This window comes from Ranitomeya variabilis, chromosome 8, assembly GCF_051348905.1.
Source record: "Ranitomeya variabilis isolate aRanVar5 chromosome 8, aRanVar5.hap1, whole genome shotgun sequence".
NCBI classification, from domain to species: domain Eukaryota; kingdom Metazoa; phylum Chordata; class Amphibia; order Anura; family Dendrobatidae; genus Ranitomeya; species Ranitomeya variabilis.
Genome location: NC_135239.1, coordinates 18,396,626 through 18,417,933, shown reverse-complemented (window position 1 = coordinate 18,417,933; position 21,308 = coordinate 18,396,626). Strand labels below are relative to the sequence as shown.

The 21,308-nt window shown below is 43.4% G+C and overlaps 1 protein-coding gene across 2 annotated transcripts in view; it reads left to right on the top strand.

Annotated features, from left to right (window-relative positions):
• Positions 1-21,308, top strand: part of CACHD1 (cache domain containing 1) — a 132,304-nt gene that overhangs the window by 77,597 nt on the left and 33,399 nt on the right. For both annotated transcript variants that reach the window (XM_077278212.1, XM_077278211.1), the window contains exons 4-7: positions 1,121-1,227; positions 7,880-8,006; positions 9,616-9,760; positions 10,988-11,204. In XM_077278212.1, coding sequence (XP_077134327.1) covers positions 1,121-1,227; positions 7,880-8,006; positions 9,616-9,760; positions 10,988-11,204 — 596 coding nt within the window. The remainder of the gene's footprint in view (positions 1-1,120; positions 1,228-7,879; positions 8,007-9,615; positions 9,761-10,987; positions 11,205-21,308) is intronic.

Genomic DNA, 21,308 nt, shown 5'->3' with positions numbered 1-21,308 from the left:
CTAGAACTCGCCATATTTTTTAGCCTAAGGTGTCAATCGGATAAACGTTTTCTCCTTGTTAAGCCTGTTGCTGTGTTTCTGAGATTCTGAATTTAGCACGGAGAGATTTTTCAATTCCCCTCTATTCTGTTCAGAATCTGTCAGAGTGGGGGAAGGGATCGCAATTCAGAAGCCTCTGTCAAGTAGATGATACATTCTATTTTTATAAGAACACCTTTGCCTCCTCCTGATAATTCACTCTCCGTTATATCGGTGATAGTTCAGTGATAGTGAGCGCTGCCCATCTGTGCTCATATGCAGCCTAACTGACTGCGCCTGTGCGGCCGCCCTGCTTGTGAATCCCAGCCCCGCAGTGTCTTCTGATTTAGTCACATTGCGGGGCTGGGATTCACAGGCAGGGCGGCCGCACAGGCGCAGTCAGCTAGACTGCATATGAGGACAGACGGGCAGCGCTCACTGCGCCTGCCCAAGGCAGGAGAAAAGGGCGCAGGCGCCGGCTCATTTCAAAACAGCGGTGAGGAGGAGGCGCCCGGCACCAAGAAGACTTGGGTGACGGCTGTGTGGCGTCTGCAGCAGGGGGGAGAAACGCCTGCCTCCAGGACTGAAGAAAGGGTATTTAGGACAAATTACAAAACGGATTATTTCAGCAGTTACAGCAACCAGAACTAAAAAGAGCCACCTGGGGGGGGGGGGGGGGGTGACAGGTTCCCTTTAAGAAAAAATTTTTTGTGTTACTTATAAATACATGCAACTTACATAGTTTTATATAGAAAGCTGTCCAGTTTCTCAAATATGAAATTGATCATCTTACATTTAAAACAAATTTAGATTTAAAAATGGTCTTGGATGGGTGGCGATATATGCAGGTAGTGGTCTACTCAAAAAAAAAAAAAAGTGAAAATGACAACCTCTGATTCTTTTTTTTTTTTTTTTCCCCCCTTCTTTTGGGTCATTGTGGATTTGAATGGGGGAAAAAGATGTTTGTATGTATATTTAAGGTAAAGTTTTCTTAGAATTTAATGTGAATAAAAAATGGAACCATAAGTTATTAAACCTATAAAAGGTGTTGGTCTGATTTATTTATTTTTTTAATCCTATATTTCTATTTTTTCATTTGTAGCTTTGACGGTAACTTCAATACCAACGTCTCAAAAACCATCAGCTGTGACAGATTGTCTACGGCGGTCAACACTAGAGCGTTCAACCCCGGCAGAGACCTCAACTCGGGTAGGTGGACTCTCCGCCATAGACCTTTCCTAAACAAAAGGCATATAGTAATATGTATCTTTACAATCCTGGATGATAGACTCTATGGAATGGGCTAGGCACATAGACTTTGCTTACTGATATATCGCTCAGGCTGCATTATATCCGCTACGCTGGAAGGGTAGATATGCCAGCACGATGGAGGAGCTAAAAATACATGCAAATGTAAGGACTCTGGCAGAAGTGTAGAATTCTAACTACCTACATCCACCATTAGGGGGAGCTGACAGAATATAAATATAGTATATAGCTAGCGGTGGCTGTATAAGTCTGTATACAGTGAGCTCCCTCTAGTGTTGACTGTTTAAATTTATATACAGTTAGCTCCTGCTAATAGTTGTGGTATAAATCTATATACAGTGAGCTCTCCTAGTGGTGGCTGTATAAATCTGTATGTAGTGAGCTCCCTCTAGTGGTGGTTGTATAAATCTGTATGTAGTGAGCTCTTCCTACTGGTGGCTGTATAACTCTGTGCATAGTGAGCTCCCATTAGTAATTGCTGGATAAATCTGTGCTGTGAGCTCTCCCTAGAAGTGGATTTATAAATCTGTATGTAGTGACCCCCCCCCCCCCCCAGTGGTGATTGTATAAATCTGTATGTAGTGAGCTCCCTCTAGTGGTGGCTGTGTAGATGTGTATGCAGTGAGCTCCCCCTTGTGGTGGTTGTATAAATCTGTATGTAGTGAGCTCTTCCTACTGGTGGCTGTATAACTCCGTGCATAGCGAGCTCCCATTAGTAATTGCTGGATAAATCTGTGCTGTGAGCTCTCCCTAGAAGTGGATTTATAAATCTGTATGTAGTGACCCCCCCCCCCCCCAGTGGTGATTGTATAAATCTGTATGTAGTGAGCTCCCCCTAGTGGTGGCTGTGTAGATGTGTATGCAGTGAGCTCCCCCTTGTGGTGGCTGTATAAATCTGTATGTAGTGAGCTCCCTCTAGTGGTGACTATATAAATCTTTATGTAGTGAGCTCCCCCTTGTGGTGTCTGTATAAATCTGTATGTAGTGAGCTCCCCCTAGTGGTGGCTGTATAAATCTGTATGTAGTGAGCTCCCCCTTGTGGTGTCTGTATAAATCTTTATGTAGTGAGCTCCCCCTAGTGGTGGCTGTATAAATCTTTATGTAGTGAGCTCCCCCTTGTGGTGTCTGTATAAATCTTTATGTAGTGAGCTCCCCCTAGTGGTGGCTGTATGAATCTGTATGTAGTGAGCTCCCCCTAGTGGTGGCTGTCTGAAACTGTATGTAGTGAGCATCCCCTAGTGGTGGCTATATAAATCTATATGTAGTGTGCTCCCCCAGTAGTAGCTGTATAGATATGTGTGCAGTTAGCTCCCCCTTGTGGTGGTTGCATGCAGCTTTTTTGGCAGTCAGTCACAGTATGTAAGGATAGCTTTTTTAGCGCCTGGACATCTGAAGTAATTTTCCCTGTCTCTGTGATAAGTACGCCACCATCCCTAAATATTATCAAGTTATCCTTCAAACGTGCAACAACCCTGAAGTATTCATTGTTGTAATAATGCAAGGATGTTCACCAGGAAGTATTCTTTTTTTTGGCTTCTGCTCAATCTACTGCTGATACGAACATGAGCCTGGATTAAGCTCATTCACTATAAGCCATTACAAGCCGCATATTTACATGGCCGAGGAGCTGCGCTCCAGGCACTTAAAGACTGTTTATAATATAACTACAAGATCCAAAGTTCACGACTTCAATCTGTCTTTCACTCTGATAGAAAGTGGTCTCATCTCAGCTGTAAACACTTCACCGCTATAAATAAATGTGACGGATGATGTTTACAGAGCGACTTTAATAAAGAGAAGTCAAATTAACAATATGTATCGCTGTAGGTCAAAACCAGGCAAAGGCGATGACAGACGAGACCAAGGGAACGTTACAGCCTATAATCACTTCTGAGCAAGAAATCTATAGTTTACATCTAGAAGTAATCTACAGAAAAAGATAAATCACTTTGCATTACTGATCCTGAGTTACATCCTGTATTATACTCCAGAGCTGCACTCACTATTCTGCTGGTGCAGTCACTGTGTACACACATTACATTACTGATCCTGAGTTACATCCTTATACTCCAGAGCTGCACTCACTATTCTGCTGGTGCAGTCACTCTGTACACACATTACATTATTACATTACTGATCCTGAGTTACATCCTGTGTTATACCCCAGAGCTGCACTCACTATTCTGCTGGTGCAGTCACTGTGTACACACATTACATTACTGATCCTGAGTTACATCCTGTATTATACCCCAGAGCTGCAGTCACTATTCTGCTGGTGCAGTCACTCTGTACACACATGACATTATTACATTACTGATCCTGAGTTACATCCTGTGTTATACCCCAGAGCTGCACTCACTATTCTGCTGGTGCAGTCACTGTGTACATACATTACCTTACTGATCCTGAGTTACATCCTGTATTATACTCCAGTGCTGCACTCACTATTCTGCTGGTGCAGTCACTGTGTACATACATTACCTTACTGATCCTGAGTTACATCCTGTATTATACCCCAGAGCTGCACTCACTATTCTGCTGGTGCAGTCACTGTGTACATGCATTACATTACTGATCCTGAGTTCCATCCTGTATTATACTCCAGAGCTGCACTCACTATTCTGCTGGTGCAGTCACTGTGTACATACATTACATTACTGATCCTGAGCTACATCCTGTATTATACCCCAGAGCTGCACTCACTATTCTGCTGGTGCAGTCACTGTGTACATACATTACATTACTGATCCTGAGCTACATCCTGTATTATACCCCAGAGCTGCGCTCACTATTCTGCTGATATTACTTATCTTGTACTGATCTTGTACCTGCAGGATTCGCCTCCATGTCTCCGCTGCTCTCACGGTCAGGCGGTCTCCTACTTGTAGCCTTCCCATAAATCACATTAATAATGAGCTTGTTGTGGTTTTTTTCTTTTTTCTTTCATCTCCCGGCCCAGAGATATAGAGTCTTACTGCTGAATCCTGCACATAGGTGTTGCCTCCTGTTGGAATACGTTTCTTTTGTTTGGTAGAGCTGTAAATTACTGCCTGGGACCGGCTATTTATACAGCACATCCCTAAAACTAGTTTCAAAGAAAAAAAAATACCCTTTATAAACCAAAAACTTCAAACACAAAGAAAGATGATGAATATAATAACAATAAAATGCTAAATAAGGATGAGCAAGTCGATCGCTGCAGAAATTCTAACAAAGAGCTTTTCCAGGGCCAATGAAAGAATGTAGCGATTATATCCTGTTACCGCATTCCGCACACTTGGGGGCTGTATACTGTTCATCCTGAGCTCTCAGGTTCATGAATATAAAGCCACAGCTGAAGTAGATTCTGACACGTAACAGTCATTAGGGGAATGCTGGCCGAAGAAGCGATAGAAGGGAAGAATTGCTCGAAGTTTGTGCGCTCAGCACATTAGTATTATTTCCTCTTGGGTTCTATGCGTCCTCCCGGTGCACACTCCATACATCTCCTCGTTGGAGTTCCTCTGGCATAGGCGTCTCGGGAGATCGGGTTTTAGTGTTGCCTGTCCTATTAAACAGGTTTATGAGCTGTTCCCAGGCTGGGATCATATGACAGTACAGGTCCGGTCCTGTGTCTGCCCGCAGCCGTTGTCGGGGATCTATATGGGCGTCAGTGCGGCCTTCCCTGTGATTATGGAGGGGCTCTTTACGGAGAAGGAGATACTTTGGCGCTGAGGGACGTTCCTCTCCCCTGGAATTATCTCTGCTTGCTCCTTTTTCAGACTGACAGTTGGAGGCGATTTTCCTCCTGTAACTTCTTCAGTCTCCGCTCCTGCCCTGTAAGATACGTTTGTTACATAATATATGCTCCTGCCACCATGGGTCCGATCTGTCTGTGTATGAAGCTTTGTGCAGTTTCTCTAGGGTAATCCATCACTTTTACTGATAGAGGACTGACTTTGACACCCCCTTCCCCTAGCCCCCAAACCCAAGAATGGAGGGGCGGCAGTGCTAGTTTAGGGCATCATCCCCTTTACTGGTTTCCTGGGCAAATCCGTACAAGTGAATGGGGCCATGCTCTGCAGTGCTGGATCGGCGCTGCAGCCCTTCCATTCCCACCATCACTGTGGTTCCCATAGATTGGACCCCGCTGATTGGGATGCCATATCCTACTGTAACTCGTAAGATTGAAGTGTCCATGGTGCCGCTCGGCTGCGCTCCTGACCTCTGGGCTGTCCACCCTGTTGTAGCTCCCTGCACAGCTCAGCTGCGCTCCTGACCTCTGGGCTGTCCACCCTGTTGTAGCTCCCTGCACAGCTCAGCCGCGCTCCTGACCTCTGGGCTGTCCACCCTGTTGTAGCTCCCTGCACAGCTCAGCTGCGCTCCTGACCTCTGGGCTGTCCACCTTGTTGTAGCTCCCTGCACAGCTCAGCCGCGCTCCTGACCTCTGGGCTGTCCACCCTGTTGTAGCTCCCTGCACAGCTCAGCTGCGCTCCTGACCTCTGGGCCATCCACCTTGTTGTAGCTCCCTGCACAGCTCAGCTGTTCTCCTGACCTCTGGGCTGTCCACCCTGTTGTAGCTCCCTGCACAGCTCAGCAGCGCTCCTGACCTCTGGACTGTCCACCCTGTTGTAGCTCCCTGCACAGCTCAGCTTCTCTTCTGACCTCTGGGCTGTCCACCTTGTTGTAGCTCCCTGCACAGCTCAGCTGCTCTCCTGACCTGTGGGCTGTCCACCTCGTTGTAGCTCCCTGCACAGCTCAGCTGCTCTCCTGACCTCTGGGCCGTCCACCCTGTTGTAGCTCCCTGCACAGCTCAGGTGCTCTCCTGACCTGTGGGCTGTCCACCTCGTTGTAGCTCCCTGCACAGCTCAGCTGCTCTCCTGACCTCTGGGCTGTCCACCTTGTTGTCGCTCCCTGCACAGCTCAGCTGCGCTCCTGACCTCTGGGCTGTCCACCTTGTTGTAGCTCCCTGCACAGCTCAGCTGCTCTCCTGACCTCTGGGCCGTCCACCCTGTTGTAGCTCCCTGCACAGCTCAGCTGCTCTCCTGACCTCTGGGCCGTCCACCCTGTTGTAGCTCCCTGCACAGCTCAGCTGCTCTCCTGACCTCTGGGCCGTCCACCCTGTTGTAGCTCCCTGCACAGCTCAGCTGCTCTCCTGACCTCTGGGCTGTCTACCTCGTTGTAGCTCCCTGCACAACGCGTGGTCATGATGCTGCTGTGCAGCGATGCCGTCCAAATAATTACTGTGAACCTGTTTTCTCAGAATCGGTGGAAGGCCCTGAGGTTGGACACCCATTGATTAGAAAGTGATGGCAGGTCCTAGTGGTTATTGGCGCCATACCCCTTTAATATTTGGGGTATACAGCTACTGATAGCCGCATTATAATCGTTTCTCATCTTTGTGAACCATATATGTTTGTGCAGCGGACAGACGGACCCTTGATCTGGCTCTCCCAGTGGGCCCCCAGGTGTCAGCAGTTACCCCCAGAGGATGAAGACCCATTTCCATGAGTGAAGATGTGCGGCTGCCAGACCCGTGTAGCACCACTCCGCCATTGCACCGCTCTCCCTCCGATCAGTCCCAGATGGTAGAAGTTTGGTGACGGTCAGGCTTTCCCCATAGATACTGTTCTGGTTGAAGTTGGCAGAATTTCCAGCAAAGTTCCCTATCTGCGGTAACGTTTGTTATTTTTGTCTATTTGTCCCTTTTTACATTCTTTTATTTCGGCTGAGGATCTCGCTCCTCATAGGCTACTGGTTTAACCCTGCGATTCCAGTTGCTTTTGAGCGACTCTACGGAGTTTTGCATTTTGACCATACGCATAACAGGAAGAAAGAGGAAGGAAACGTGGAAGTGAAAAAAGTTCTGAAATGTGGTCCTGATGTATGGGGAATGTGCGGCCAGATGTGTCGGCCTTTATTCTGATTGAAGTCTGAGACAATGCTTGGCGGTGCTGAACAATCGCTCTGCCGGGTGTTTGTTTTCACTGTCCGTGCTGCAGTGTCTTTTTATGGCGGGGGAGGGGCGATATTAGTGGTTTGCTATACTATTAACATTCCTGGGGATAAGGACACGAGCAGTGAGAATGATACATTGTAACCAGCGAGGATCGATCTGTATTATGGACGCTGTGCAAACAAGGGGCGCAGGAAACCCTGCCTTAGCCTTCGCCCCCTAGTTACACCCCTATCGGGCATGTGCCCCAAGAAGTGACGATCAAGCAGCAGAATAGGGCAGAAAAATGAATCTTTTCCAATGCCATGGCTCCGCTTGTCTGGGACAGTGCCCCTTCCTCCCTGGCAGCGCCACCCTCACTGAATAAGTGCTTGTAACTCCTCTTCTGAAATACTTTGTGCTGCTGTGAGCCCCAGGAGCGTTTATTGTACGTTAATAGTCTGCTCGACCTTCTGCTAGTTATGTGGGTTTCTAGGAAAAGCTGAATGAACCCCTGATCTCTCGCAGGCATTGTCACCCAGCTTTCCCGTAACCCCGACGTCTGCGCCCCCTGGTGTTCTATGATATATGTGTATGGTGCTTTGTGCTGTGGATCACATGTCTCTCTCTTCTCCCACTGTATACTTGTCTCTTATTTTTGCCTGTTTTCTATCTCAGTCCTTGCAGACAACCTGAAGTCTAACCCTGGCATTAAGTGGCAGTATTTTAGCTCTGAAGAAGGAATTTTTACAGTTTTTCCAGCGCACAAGTTCAGATGTAAAGGGAACTACGAGCATCGCAGCAGGTGAGAAGCGGAGCTACTGCCGCTAACTGTTCCCTATTGTAAGCGGCGCGCAGCCAGAATGATTAATTTACTAACTATAACCTTAGGGGGATATGCTGGAATTGCAGCTCTGGTGTAGTGCTGCAGCTGCCTCTTAAGTTTTCCCTCCAGAGCAGCGCTCCCGGCCACCCAGCTCTGTAAGAAACTGCAGCCAGCCCCTTGCATGAGGTAGGCCATAGTTTATAACATGGGAAGACCCCTTTTTAAAGATGGTTTTGGTTTTATCATATGTGAAAAAAGTTCTACAGTCTTCTAACTTTTTTGTGATTCACTTTCTTACTAGTTTCATGATCGCTGCTTAATGTCAGTGAACAGAAACTTTCTTGCTTAAATTGATTCTGCTCGCACTGGGACAAGCCTGGGGGCAGGGTACCGGCGCTGTGCATAATCAAGAATTTGGGGGGTAACTTCTGTTCACTGACTGCGAACAGAGATCTTCGAAACTTAGATTTGAAGTTTTGGATGGAGTCTTCCCTTCACGGCTGGTGTTGTACCCGTTGGCGGCGTTCCGTTGACCATGCTCCTCGCTGTATACACAGTTGGCGTAGTCGTATTCCTAGAGTCCGCAGAACACGGCGCCGCGCCACATGGCCTCCATCCTGCAGACCATCTGACAATCTGTTTATGTAGCCAAGCATCTGAGATTAGTCTTAAGCACATTCCTCTTCTGCCCCCTTCTCCAGTCCCAGTCCAAGCCCCCTCATCGCTTCCATGCTGATTGCTCTAGACCCCAGACCGAGCCCCGGGTGTAGCAAAAAGAGTGATTAAGCCAGAGATCATTAAGACCCAAAATCTGTCTCCATCATTCTCCAAAACTGAGCAGCTGGGGACTCTCAGCTCTGCTTATACCAACGCAGAGCTTTGTGCACAAGGAACAATAAAACGCGTCCGACGTGAGAAGGCTCAATGGGGTGGTCTCACTGCAGACCCTCATAACTGAGGAGTCTGTACTGGTAAGGAAATTCCTGTACCCGTTATTTCAGGTGACTTTTCTTAGTGAGCACAAGATGAATAACACAATATCTGGTCATTACATGACTTGTATCCTGTATTTTTCACCAGTTTTTCCCTCTACAGGCTCCATTTCTAATTTACAGTAGTCTCTGAGCTAGTGGGTAGAGATGATCTGCTATTATGTCTCCCATACACAGCACATACAGATATGAGGAATTCCTGCTCTCCTGTCTCTGTTTAGCAATTGTTCAGAAGCGATATGGAAAGAATTGTATAGTAGTACTGAGCAGTGTGGCTGTGAATCCAGCTCTGGAGTGAGATAAACATTTACTGAAAAGCAGCAGCACGTTATTACACATGTCTTACTTCTCTGCTCTCCATAGACCTTAATAGGCAGCTGTAATTTGATCCCTCAATGAGGTGGCGATTCCTAATTGTAGCCATTTTTCAGAGTGAATGATGAGTTCAGTAGCCAAAGGGGAGGAAAACCGCTCATAAGAGGCTAAAGTAGATTTCTCTCATAAGATGTAGTATAAAGTTTCTTGCACTATTTATTTTATGCATCGTTCGTTGACACTCGTTTGCAGCTAAATGATACCTCTTCTTCCCTCATTAGACCCATTTATGTCTCCACCGTGAGGCCGCAGTCTAAGCACATTGTTGTCATCCTGGACCACGGGGCGTCAATCACAGAGATGCAGCTGCAGATCGCCAAGGACGCCGCGCAGGTCATCCTGAACTCCATCGATGAACACGATAAGGTGACGGATTTCTAGAAAATAAACCCCCAAACTCTGTTCTGCCTGGAATAATAAACTGTAACCGGGGGCAGTGAGCGGGGGGGGCTTATTTAAAAGTAATATGGAGGGTGGGGGGTATAATTAAAAAGTTTTCAAACTTTTTAACATACTTTTGTGCTTCACTGTTTTCATGGCCTGTGCTTTCAACAGTGAATAGGAACAATATTTACCAGGTTGTCAGTTCAGGTGCGGAGATTTGGTGTCAGGCTGGGAATTGCCAAAAATCCGGTGAAGGGAATGCTCCCTAATTTCCAAGCATTGGGAGATGCATGGAGGCTTAGACGGGTCACCCCAAGCTTTGATGAGGGGTAGCAATTAATCACTGACCTTAGAGAGTCCTCTTAAAGGCATCTAATCGCTGGGGGCCAATTAGTCATGAGAACGAGGGTTTTGTGATCCCCCTTAGAATTGAGCAGGGGTCTTGCAGACACATTGCTGCTCCTTTTGTTATCTATTAGTTTTTTTTTCCAGGATCAGCGCCACTCCTATCCATGGATTGTGTCTATTATGGCAGCTTCGCTCCATTTGAAGTAATTATGGTTCATTTTCAATACCACATATAGCCTGTGGACAGGGGTGGCGCTGTTTCTAGAAAAAAAAGCAGCCATGTCTTTCTATCCCACAGTCATACTTTCATCATCTATGGAACAGAGTATAGTGCTTGGCCTGAAAAAAAAAATAAAAAATACTTTTAGTCTTTTTGATTGTGGGCAACCCCTTTAATCATTTCACCCTATGTGTGGGGGAAGGGAACCTGAGTACTAGTAAGTGGTCCAGAATTCACCCGGCACCACCTAGTGGAATCAGTGAGTATTACCACTTGGGTGCATCTGCTGTGTGACCCTTAGTAGAAGCCTCCTGAGATTCTTACCTACATGCAGAGATAGGAAATGTGTTTTTCAAATTTTGGGATCCTTGACAACTAAAATACTTGCAAAATAAAAAGCAAGCAAAATGTTTAGAGATGAATTCAGTCGTTGGCAGCGGAGCAAAGCGAGCGCGGCACATCTGCAATCTCCATACATCCTAGAAATAATCCAGGGAGTCTCCGGGAATATTCCTCTGGACATTGGCTGTGAAGAAGAAGAATAACAATGTAGACAAATGTTTTTACAAGGTCGGCAGCGCGGCCGCAGGAGCTTTCCAGCTTCTTCTGCTAGAAACACGGGAATTTTTTTTCTCTTCCAGATTTCAGTCCTGACTGTGGCCGACGTGGTGAGAACCTGTTCTCTGGACCAGTGTTATAAGACATTTCTGTCACCGGCCACAAGCGAGACAAAGAGAGAGATGGCCAGCTTTGTGAGCGGCGTCAAGTCCGCGGACAGCCCCACGCAGCACGCACTCGGCTTTCAGAAGGCGTACCAGCTGATCAGGAGCACAAATAATGGCACCAGAGTGCAGCCAAGTAAGGATTCCTGCCAAGTGTATCAAATAATACAAAATATGCAAAAAAAAAAAAAATACAAAATATGCAAAAAAAATACACAATGCAAAATATGCAAGAAAAACACAAATAACAATACAAAATATACAGAAATACAAAATATGCAAATAAAGTGATACAAAAATAACATTACAAAATATGCAAAAAAAATATACTCAAATAGTACAAAATATGCCAATTAAAAAAATATAAAAAACAACGCAAAGAAAAATATATGTGTATATATGTGTATACATATATATATATATATATATATATATATATATATACACATGTGTATATGTATGTAAATATATATGTATATGTGTGTGTGTATATATATATATATAGTGTGTATATGTGTATATATATATATATATATATATATATTCTAATTTATCTCTGGAAATACCTAGTTGTCCACATATTTTTTTTTTTTTGTTTTTGCTTATAACACTCCTAGTTTATTCTTGTTAATGGCATTATTAAATCCATACAGTATCTTTATTTATCTATATATATATATATATATATATATATATATATATATATATATATATATATATATATATATATATATATATATAGTTCAAAATCGGAACAGCATCTCACATTACCAAACTGTAGTGCAGCGTCTTCCCAACCACTGTTGAAATGGTCTTTGGTAATAGATGACAAAAAGAAAGACAGCACAAAAAAAAATTGAAAAAAAAGGGGCTTTAATGCCTGAACAGCGTGGCGACGTTTCGGATATCTTTATCCTTTTTCAAGCTTGAAAAAGGATAAAGATATCCGAAACGTCGCCACGCCGTTCAGGCATTAAAGCCCCTTTTTTTTCAATTTTATTTTTTTTTTTTCAATTTTTTTTGTGCTGTCTTTCTTTTTTTATATATATATACCAATTATTGCACCTCAGCTGATATTCTAATTCCTTATAACAATACTTATTTTTAGAGGGAACACAAGGTAGAAATCCAAATTCTTTTTGAGTGTTTGCAGATTGAAAGGTCTTCGCACAATACAGTATGTGCCTCTTTCATCGTGCTCCAGATCCGGAGTTGAGAGGCTCCTGGGCACGGTTTGCCCTTCTCATTGAGGACAGCAATTGGCAGGTTTTATAGCTTCATCAAACAAAGAAGAAAACCTTGCAGTAGATTTTTCCTCTCATGGCCAAATATGCAGTATTATAGTACTTGTATTATTGTTCATAGGAGCAGTATTATAGTAGTTATATTCTTGTACATAGGGGCAGTATTATAGTAGTTATATTCTTGTACATAGGGGCAGTATTATAGTAGTTATATTCTTGTACATAGGGGCAGTATTATAGTAGTTATATTCTTGTACATAGGGGCAGTATTATAGTAGTTATATTCTTGTACATAGGAACAGTATTATAGTAGTTATATTCTTGTACATAGGAGCAGTATTATAGTAGTTATATTCTTGTACATAGGGGCAGTATTATAGTAGTTATATTCTTGTACATAGGGGGCAGTATTATAGTAGTTATATTCTTGTACATAGGAGCAGTATTATAGTAGTTATATTCTTGTACATGGAGCATTATTATAGTAGTTATATTCTTGTACATAGGGGCAGTATTATAGTAGTTATATTCTTGTACATAGGAGCATTATTATAGTAGTTATATTCTTGTACATAGGGGCAGTATTATAGTAGTTATATTCTTGTACATAGGGGCAGTATTATAGTAGTTATATTCTTGTACATAGGGGCAGTATTATAGTAGTTATATTCTTGTACATAGGAACAGTATTATAGTAGTTATATTCTTGTACATAGGAGCAGTATTATAGTAGTTATATTCTTGTACATAGGGGCAGTATTATAGTAGTTATATTTGTGTACATAGGAACAGTATTATAGTAGTTATATTCTTGTACATAGGAGCAGTATTATAGTAGTTATATTCTTGTACATAGGAGCAGTATTATAGTAGTTATATTCTTGTACATAGGAGCGGTATTATAGTAGTTATATTCTTGTATATAAGGGTAGTATTATAGTAGTTATATTCTTGTACATAGGAGCAGTATTATAGTAGTTATATTCTTGTACATAGGGGCAGTATTATAGTAGTTATATTCTTGTACATAGGAGGCAGTATTATAGTAGTTATATTCTTGTGCATAGGGGCAGTATTATAGTAGTTATATTCTTGTACATAGGAGCATTATTATAGTAGTTATATTCTTGTACATAGGAGCAGTATTATAGTAGTTATATTCTTGTACATAGGGGCAGTATTATAGTAGTTATATTCGTGTACATAGGAACAGTATTATAGTAGTTATATTCTTGTACATAGGAGCGGTATTATAGTTCTAGTAATCTTGTATATAGGGGTAGTATTATAGTAGTTATATTCTTGTACATAGGAGCAGTATTATAGTAGTTATATATAGTTATGTTCTTGTACATAGGGGCAGTATTATAGTAGTTATATTCTTGTACATAGGAGCAGTATTATAGTAGTTATATTCTTGTACATAGGAGCAGTATTATAGTAGTTATGTTCTTGTATATAGGGGCAGTATTATAGTAGTTGTATTCTTGTACATAGGAGCAGTATTATAGTAGTTATATTCTTGTATATAGAGGGCATTATTATAGTAGTTATATTCTTGTACATAGGGGCAATATTATAGTGGTTATATTCTTGTACATAGGAGCAGTATTATAGTAGTAATATTCTTGTATATAGAGGTTGGTATTATAGTAGTTATATTCTTGTACATAGGGGCAGTATTATAGTAGTTATATTCTTGTATATAGAGGACATTATTATAGTACCGTAGTTATATTCTTGTACATAGGAACAGTATTATAGTAGTTCTATTCTTGTACATGGGAGGCAGTATTATAGTAGTAATATTCTTGTATGTAGAGGGCGGTATTATAGTAGTTATATTCTTGTACATAGGAACAGTATTATAGTACTTGTAGTATTGTTCATAGGAGCAGTATTATAGTAGTTATATTCTTGTACATAGGGGCAGTATTATAGTAGTTATATTTGTGTACATAGGAACAGTATTATAGTAGTTATATTCTTGTACATAGGAGCAGTATTATAGTAGTTATATTCTTGTACATAGGAGCAGTATTATAGTAGTTATATTCTTGTACATAGGAGCGGTATTATAGTAGTTATATTCTTGTATATAAGGGTAGTATTATAGTAGTTATATTCTTGTACATAGGAGCAGTATTATAGTAGTTATATTCTTGTACATAGGGGCAGTATTATAGTAGTTATATTCTTGTACATAGGAGGCAGTATTATAGTAGTTATATTCTTGTGCATAGGGGCAGTATTATAGTAGTTATATTCTTGTACATAGGAGCAGTATTATAGTAGTTATATTCTTGTACATAGGAGCATTATTATAGTAGTTATATTCTTGTACATAGGAGCAGTATTATAGTAGTTATATTCTTGTACATAGGGGCAGTATTATAGTAGTTATATTCGTGTACATAGGAACAGTATTATAGTAGTTATATTCTTGTACATAGGAGCGGTATTATAGTACTAGTAATCTTGTATATAGGGGTAGTATTATAGTAGTTATATTCTTGTACATAGGAGCAGTATTATAGTAGTTATATATAGTTATATTCTTGTACATAGGGGCAGTATTATAGTAGTTATATTCTTGTACATAGGAGCAGTATTATAGTAGTTATATTCTTGTACATAGGAGCAGTATTATAGTAGTTATGTTCTTGTATATAGGGGCAATATTATAGTGGTTATATTCTTGTACATAGGAGCAGTATTATAGTAGTTATGTTCTTGTATATAGAGGGCATTATTATAGTAGTTATATTCTTGTACATAGGGGCAATATTATAGTGGTTATATTCTTGTACATAGGAGCAGTATTATAGTAGTAATATTCTTGTATATAGAGGTTGGTATTATAGTAGTTATATTCTTGTACATAGGGGCAGTATTATAGTAGTTATATTCTTGTATATAGAGGGCATTATTATAGTACCGTAGTTATATTCTTGTACATAGGAACAGTATTATAGTAGTTCTATTCTTGTACATGGGAGGCAGTATTATAGTAGTAATATTCTTGTATGTAGAGGGCGGTATTATAGTAGTTATATTCTTGTACATAGGGGCAGTATTATAGTAGTTATATTCTTGTACATAGGAGCAGTATTATAGTAGTTATATTCTTGTACATAGGAGCAGTATTGTAGTAATTATATTCTTGTACATAGGGGCAGTATTATAGTAGCTATATTCTTGTACATAGGGGCAGAATTATAGTAGCTATATTCTTGTACATAGGAGCAGTATTATAGTAGTTATAGTCTTGTACATAGGGGGCAGTATTATAGTAGTTATATTCTTGTACATGGGGCAGTATTATAGTAGTTATATTCTTGTACATAGGAGCAGTATTATAGTAGTTATATTCTTGTACATAGGGGCAGTATTATAGTAATTATATTCTTGTACATAGGGGCAGTATTATAGTAGCTATATTCTTGTACATAGGGGCAGAATTATAGTAGCTATATTCTTGTACATAGGAGCAGTATTATAGTAGTTATAGTCTTGTACATAGGAGCAGTATTATAGTAGTTATAGTCTTGTACATAGGAGCAGTATTATAGTAGTTATAGTCTTGTACATAGGAGCAGTATTATAGTAGTTATATTCCTGTACATAGGGGCAGTATTATAGTAGTTATAGTCTTGTACATAGGAGCAGTATTATAGTAGTTATATTGTACATACGGGCGGTATTATAGTAGTTATATTCTTGTACATAGGAGCAGTATTATAGTAGTTATATTCTTGTACATAGTGGCAGTATTATAGTAGATATATTCCTGTACATAGGGGCAGTATTATAGTAATAATAATAATAATTTTTATTTATATAGCGCCAACATATTCCGCAGCGCTTTACAACTTATAGAGGGGACTTGTACAGACAATAGGCATTACAGCATAACAGAAATCACAGTTCAAAACAGATACCAGGAGGAATGAGGGCCCTGCTCGCAAGCTTACAAACTATGAGGAAAAGGGGAGACACGAGAGGTGGATGGTAACAATTGCTTTAGTTATTTGGACCAGCCATAGTGTAAGGCTCGGATGTTCATGTAAAGCTGCATGAACCAGTTAACAGCCTAAGTATGTAGCAGTACAGACACAGAGGCTATTGACTGCATAAAGTGTATGAGAACACGATGCGAGGAACCTGATAATGTGTTTTGTTTTTTTTTGTTTGTTTTTTTTTTCTTTAATAGGCCACACAGGGATAGTTAGGTTAATGCGTTGAGGCGGTAGGCCAGTCTGAACAAATGCGTTTTTAGGGCACGCTTAAAACTGTGGGGATTGGGGATTAATCGTATTAACCTAGGTAGTGCATTCCAAAGAATCGGCGCAGCACGTGTAAAGTGCACGTGTAAAGTCTTGGAGACGGGAGTGGGAGGTTCTGATTATTGAGGATGCTAACCTGAGGTCAGGGCCGTTTCTTCAACAGGGCGGGCAGGGCGGCCACACGGGGCGCCGTGGGGCCGGGGGGCGCAGGAGAGGCCTCGGGCCCCGGTGGTCCCCTGCCCGCTGCTGCTGCTGTTTAAGGGCTGTCAGGGGCGCGGATGCCGCGCTCAGTGCTGAGCGCGGGCGCGCCCTGCCCGAACTCAGCTGCAAATCTGACAGCTGAGCGGTCAGATCATCGCCTCGCGTCGCCGCGCCCCCCCCCCCGCACCGCACATAATGGTTGCGGCCACCTCGGCGCCGCCACTCACCCATACCTCCCAACCGTCCCGATTTCAGCGGGACAGTCCCGCTTTGGCACCGGGGTCCCGCTGTCCCGCTTCGGGCATTTAAAATCCCGAATTTGCGGCCGCCGGTGAAGCCCCGCCCACTTCCGGGACGTAGAGAGAGCCTGTTTTTTTTTTTTTTTATATAAAAGCTGCCTCCTGACCGCCCGCGCAACACCCCCCCCCCTCCCGCCCCCTGTGCGGCGCTGCCACGCTGAAGGAGAGAGCCTGCAGCAATCAAGAAGAAAGGTCAGCGATTCACTACCTCTGGCTGTGTGTGCACGGAGCTCCGGCTTCTGCTCTTAGCTGCTATCCCGGCAGAGAAGGAGAGACGGGGGAGGTGCCGGGATAGTGCAGAGCTGTGAGCAGGAGACTGAAGACTTCAGCAGAGAGCTGCACATGGACATCAGCCGCCCCTGCATCACAGAGGAGATTGTGTGTGTGTGATGTGTGTGATGGCTGCGTGTGTGTGTGTGTGATGGCTGGGTGTGTGTGTGTGATGGCTGTGTGTGTGTGATGGCTGCGTGTGTGTGTGTGTGATGGCTGCGTGTGTGTGATGGCTGCGTGTGTGTGTGTGATGGCTGTGTGTGTGTGATGGCTGCGTGTGTGTGTGTGTGATGGCTGCGTGTGTGTGTGTGTGATGGCTGCGTGTGTGTGTGTGATGGCTGCGTGTGTGTGTGATGGCTGCGTGTGTGTGTGTGATGGCTGCGTGTGTGTGTGTGATGGCTGCGTGTGTGTGTGATGGCTGCATGTGTGATGGCTGCGCGTGTGTGTGTGTGTGTGATGGCTGTGTGTGTGATGGCTGCGTGTGTGTGTGATGGCTGCGTGTGTGTGTGTGATGGCTGCGTGTGTGTGATGGCTGCGTGTGTGTGATGGCTGCGTGTGTGTGATGGCTGCGTGTGTGTGATGGCTGCGTGTGTGTGTGATGGCTGTGTGTGTGTGATGGCTGCGTGTGTGTGATGGCTGTGTGTGTGTGATGGCTGTGTGTGTGTGATGGCTGTGTGTGTGTGATGGCTGTGTGTGTGTGATGGCTGTGTGTGTGTGATGGCTGCGTGTGTGTGATGGCTGCGTGTGTGTGTGATGGCTGCGTGTGTGTGTGTGTGTGATGGCTGCGTGTGTGATGTCTGCGTGTGTGTGTGATGGCTGCATGTGTGTGTGATGGCTGCGTGTGTGTGTGTGTGTGATGGCTGCGTGTGTGTGTGTGATGGCTGCGTGTGTGTGTGTGTGATGGCTGCGTGTGTGTGTGTGTGATGGCTGCGTGTGTGTGTGATGGCTGCGTGTGTGATGCATTTGTGTCAAAGCTGCATGTGTTTGTGAGCTGCGTGCGTGTGAGCTGCGTGCCTGTGTGTGAGCTGCGTGCCTGTATGTCATTATACAGTATGGAGCATCATGTGTGGTCATTATACAATATGGAGCATCATGTGCGGTCATTATACAGTATGGAGCATCATGTGCGGTCATTATACAGTATGGAGCATTATGTGTGGCCATTATACAGTATGGAGCATCATGTGCGGTCATTATACAGTATGGAGCATCATGTGCGGTCATTATACAATATGGAGCATCATGTGCGGTCATTGTACAGTATGGAGCATCATGTGCGGTCATTATACAGTATGGAGCATCATGTGCGGTCATTATACAGTATGGAGCATCATGTGTGGCCATTATACAGTATGGAGCATCATGTGCGGCCATTATACAGTCTGGAGCATCATGTGCGGTCATTATACAGTCTGGAGCATCATGTGCGGTCATTATACAGTCTGGAGCATCATGTGCGGTCATTATACAGTCTGGAGCATCATGTGCGGTCATTATACAGTCTGGAGCATCATGTGCGGTCATTATACAGTATGGAGCATCATTTGCGGTCATACAGTATGGAGCATCATGTGCGGTCATTATACAGTATGGAGCATCATGTGCGGTCATTATACAGTATGGAGCATCATGTGGGGTCATTATACAGTATGGAGCATCATGTGCGGTCATTATACAGTCTGGAGCATCATGTGCGGTCATTATACAGTATGGAGCATCATTTGCGGTCATACAGTATGGAGCATCATGTGTGTTCATTATACAGTATGGAGCATCATGTGCGGCCATTATACAGTATGGAGCATCATGTGGGGTCATTATACAGTATGGAGCATCATGTGCGGTCATTATACAGTATGGAGCATCATGTGCGGTCATACAGTATGGAGCATCATGTGTGTTCATTATACAGTATGGAGCATCATGTGTGGCCATTATACAGTATGGAGCGTCATGTGTGTTCATTATACAGTATGGAGCATCATGTGTGGCCATTATACAGTATGGGGCACTGTGTGGCCATATTTTTTTGTTTATAATTATTGTATATGAAACAGTGTGATCGGCAGTGCTAAATGGGTGTGGTTGGGATGTGGATATGGGTGTGACTAATTATGAATGGGTGTGGTCAGAGGCGTGGCCTAAAATTTGCCGCGGCGCGCAAAGCGCGCCGCAAACTTTGTCCCTCTTTCCCATCTTCAAAAGTTGGGAGGTATGACTCACCTCCGCTCCGCGCTGGATGAACAGCGAGAATGAACAGCCAGGATGAGGCAGCTCGGCCACTCCCACACTGATAGCAGGGGCGCCGCGCTCTCGGCTGAGCACGGGCGCTCCCTGAGACAGTGATCAAAGAGCTAAGCACACACACTATCACTGTCAGACTAGGCTGCCTGGCTGTTGCCAATTTCAATGCTGGACAGGACAGGCTGCAGTCTAGTCTGACAGTGGTAGCAGTATAGCAAAAATGCCCACCCCCTGCCTATGGATTAGTCCTTCCCTTCCCAGCAGCCCCATTTAGCAGTCTGAGCGCGCTCAGACTCAGAGGGCAGAGGGCACTGACACACTGAACAGGTGAGGGGGTCTGAGGGATGGGATGGGTTGGGCTAGCCTTTTTTTTTGGATGGGGACCCCCACACCTGCCCCCCCCCCAACCACCCTTGGGGCATGCTGATTTGGCATGCCCCACAGCATGAAACCCGGGAGGGGGCCCAGCTGACTTACCTCATCTTTGGCAGTCTGGTGGCATCCTCACCCAGGCGAGAAGTGTTGGAAAGAGTTATGGCAGTAACTGTATACCTGGCAACCAATAATTTAGCTTTTCGAGGATCGTCAAATACATTGTTTACACCAAATAATGGACATTTCCTTGGGCTTATAGAGCTTCTTGGAAAATTTGAACCAGTAATGAGAGATCATTTAAAACGAATTACTTCCCAGGAAATCCATACACATTACTGTGGAAATTTAATTCAAAATGAAATTATCTGCTTGATGGCCTCTCAGGTGAAGAAATGTATTCTAGAAAAAGCCAAAAGATCTAAGTATTTTTCAATAATGTTGGACTGCACACAAGATGCAGGTCACACTGAACAGTTGTCATACACCTTAAGATTTGTTGATATAGATGATGATCACGTAGCAATAAAGGAACATTTTATTGGCTATCGTCCTGCTACTGATACATCTGGGGAAAGTCTCGCCAATCTCCTTTTAGAAGAGATTAGTAAATGTGACCTGGAATTAGAAAATGAACTGGCAGAAAAGCTGAATTATTCGGAAGCTATTAATGCTTTTGCAGCGGCTAAATCTAGAAGAGTCAGTTTCTCATAAATCTGCAACCTACAATTTTTAGGATCTGTTTCCAAAATAATTAATAGATATTATTTACCTACAACTTTGTTCTCACCGTTAATAATTAGCATACTTGTCCCTTTTCCCCAAGTTCTATATAAGTTAAAGGCAAATTATAATTTATTAAAAAAAGGGAAGATACAAGCCTGCTCTCTATTTATTACTCAAGCCCACAAAAATAATGTTTATTATTTTCGGTGCCGGGGGGGGGGGGGGGGGGGGGGAGAAATTTCCTACTCTCGCCCTGTGTCATTTTTGGGCTAGAAACTGCCCTGCCTGAGGTCATTAGCGGAGCGGAGGGCACGGGTAGGGTGGTAGACTGAGACCAGAGAGGAGATGTAGGGTGGTGCTGAGCCATGGAGTGCTTTGTGGATGAGGGTAATAGTTTTGTACTGGATTCTGGAGTGGATGGGTAGCCAGTGTAATGACTGGCACAAGGTAGAGGCATCGGTGTAACGGTTGGTGAGGAATATGACTGCAGCATTCAGGACAGATTGGAGCGGGGAGAGTTTGGTAAGAGGGAGGCCGATTAGTAGATAGTTACAATAGTCCAGATGAGAATGAATAAGTGAGACAGTAAGAGTTTTTG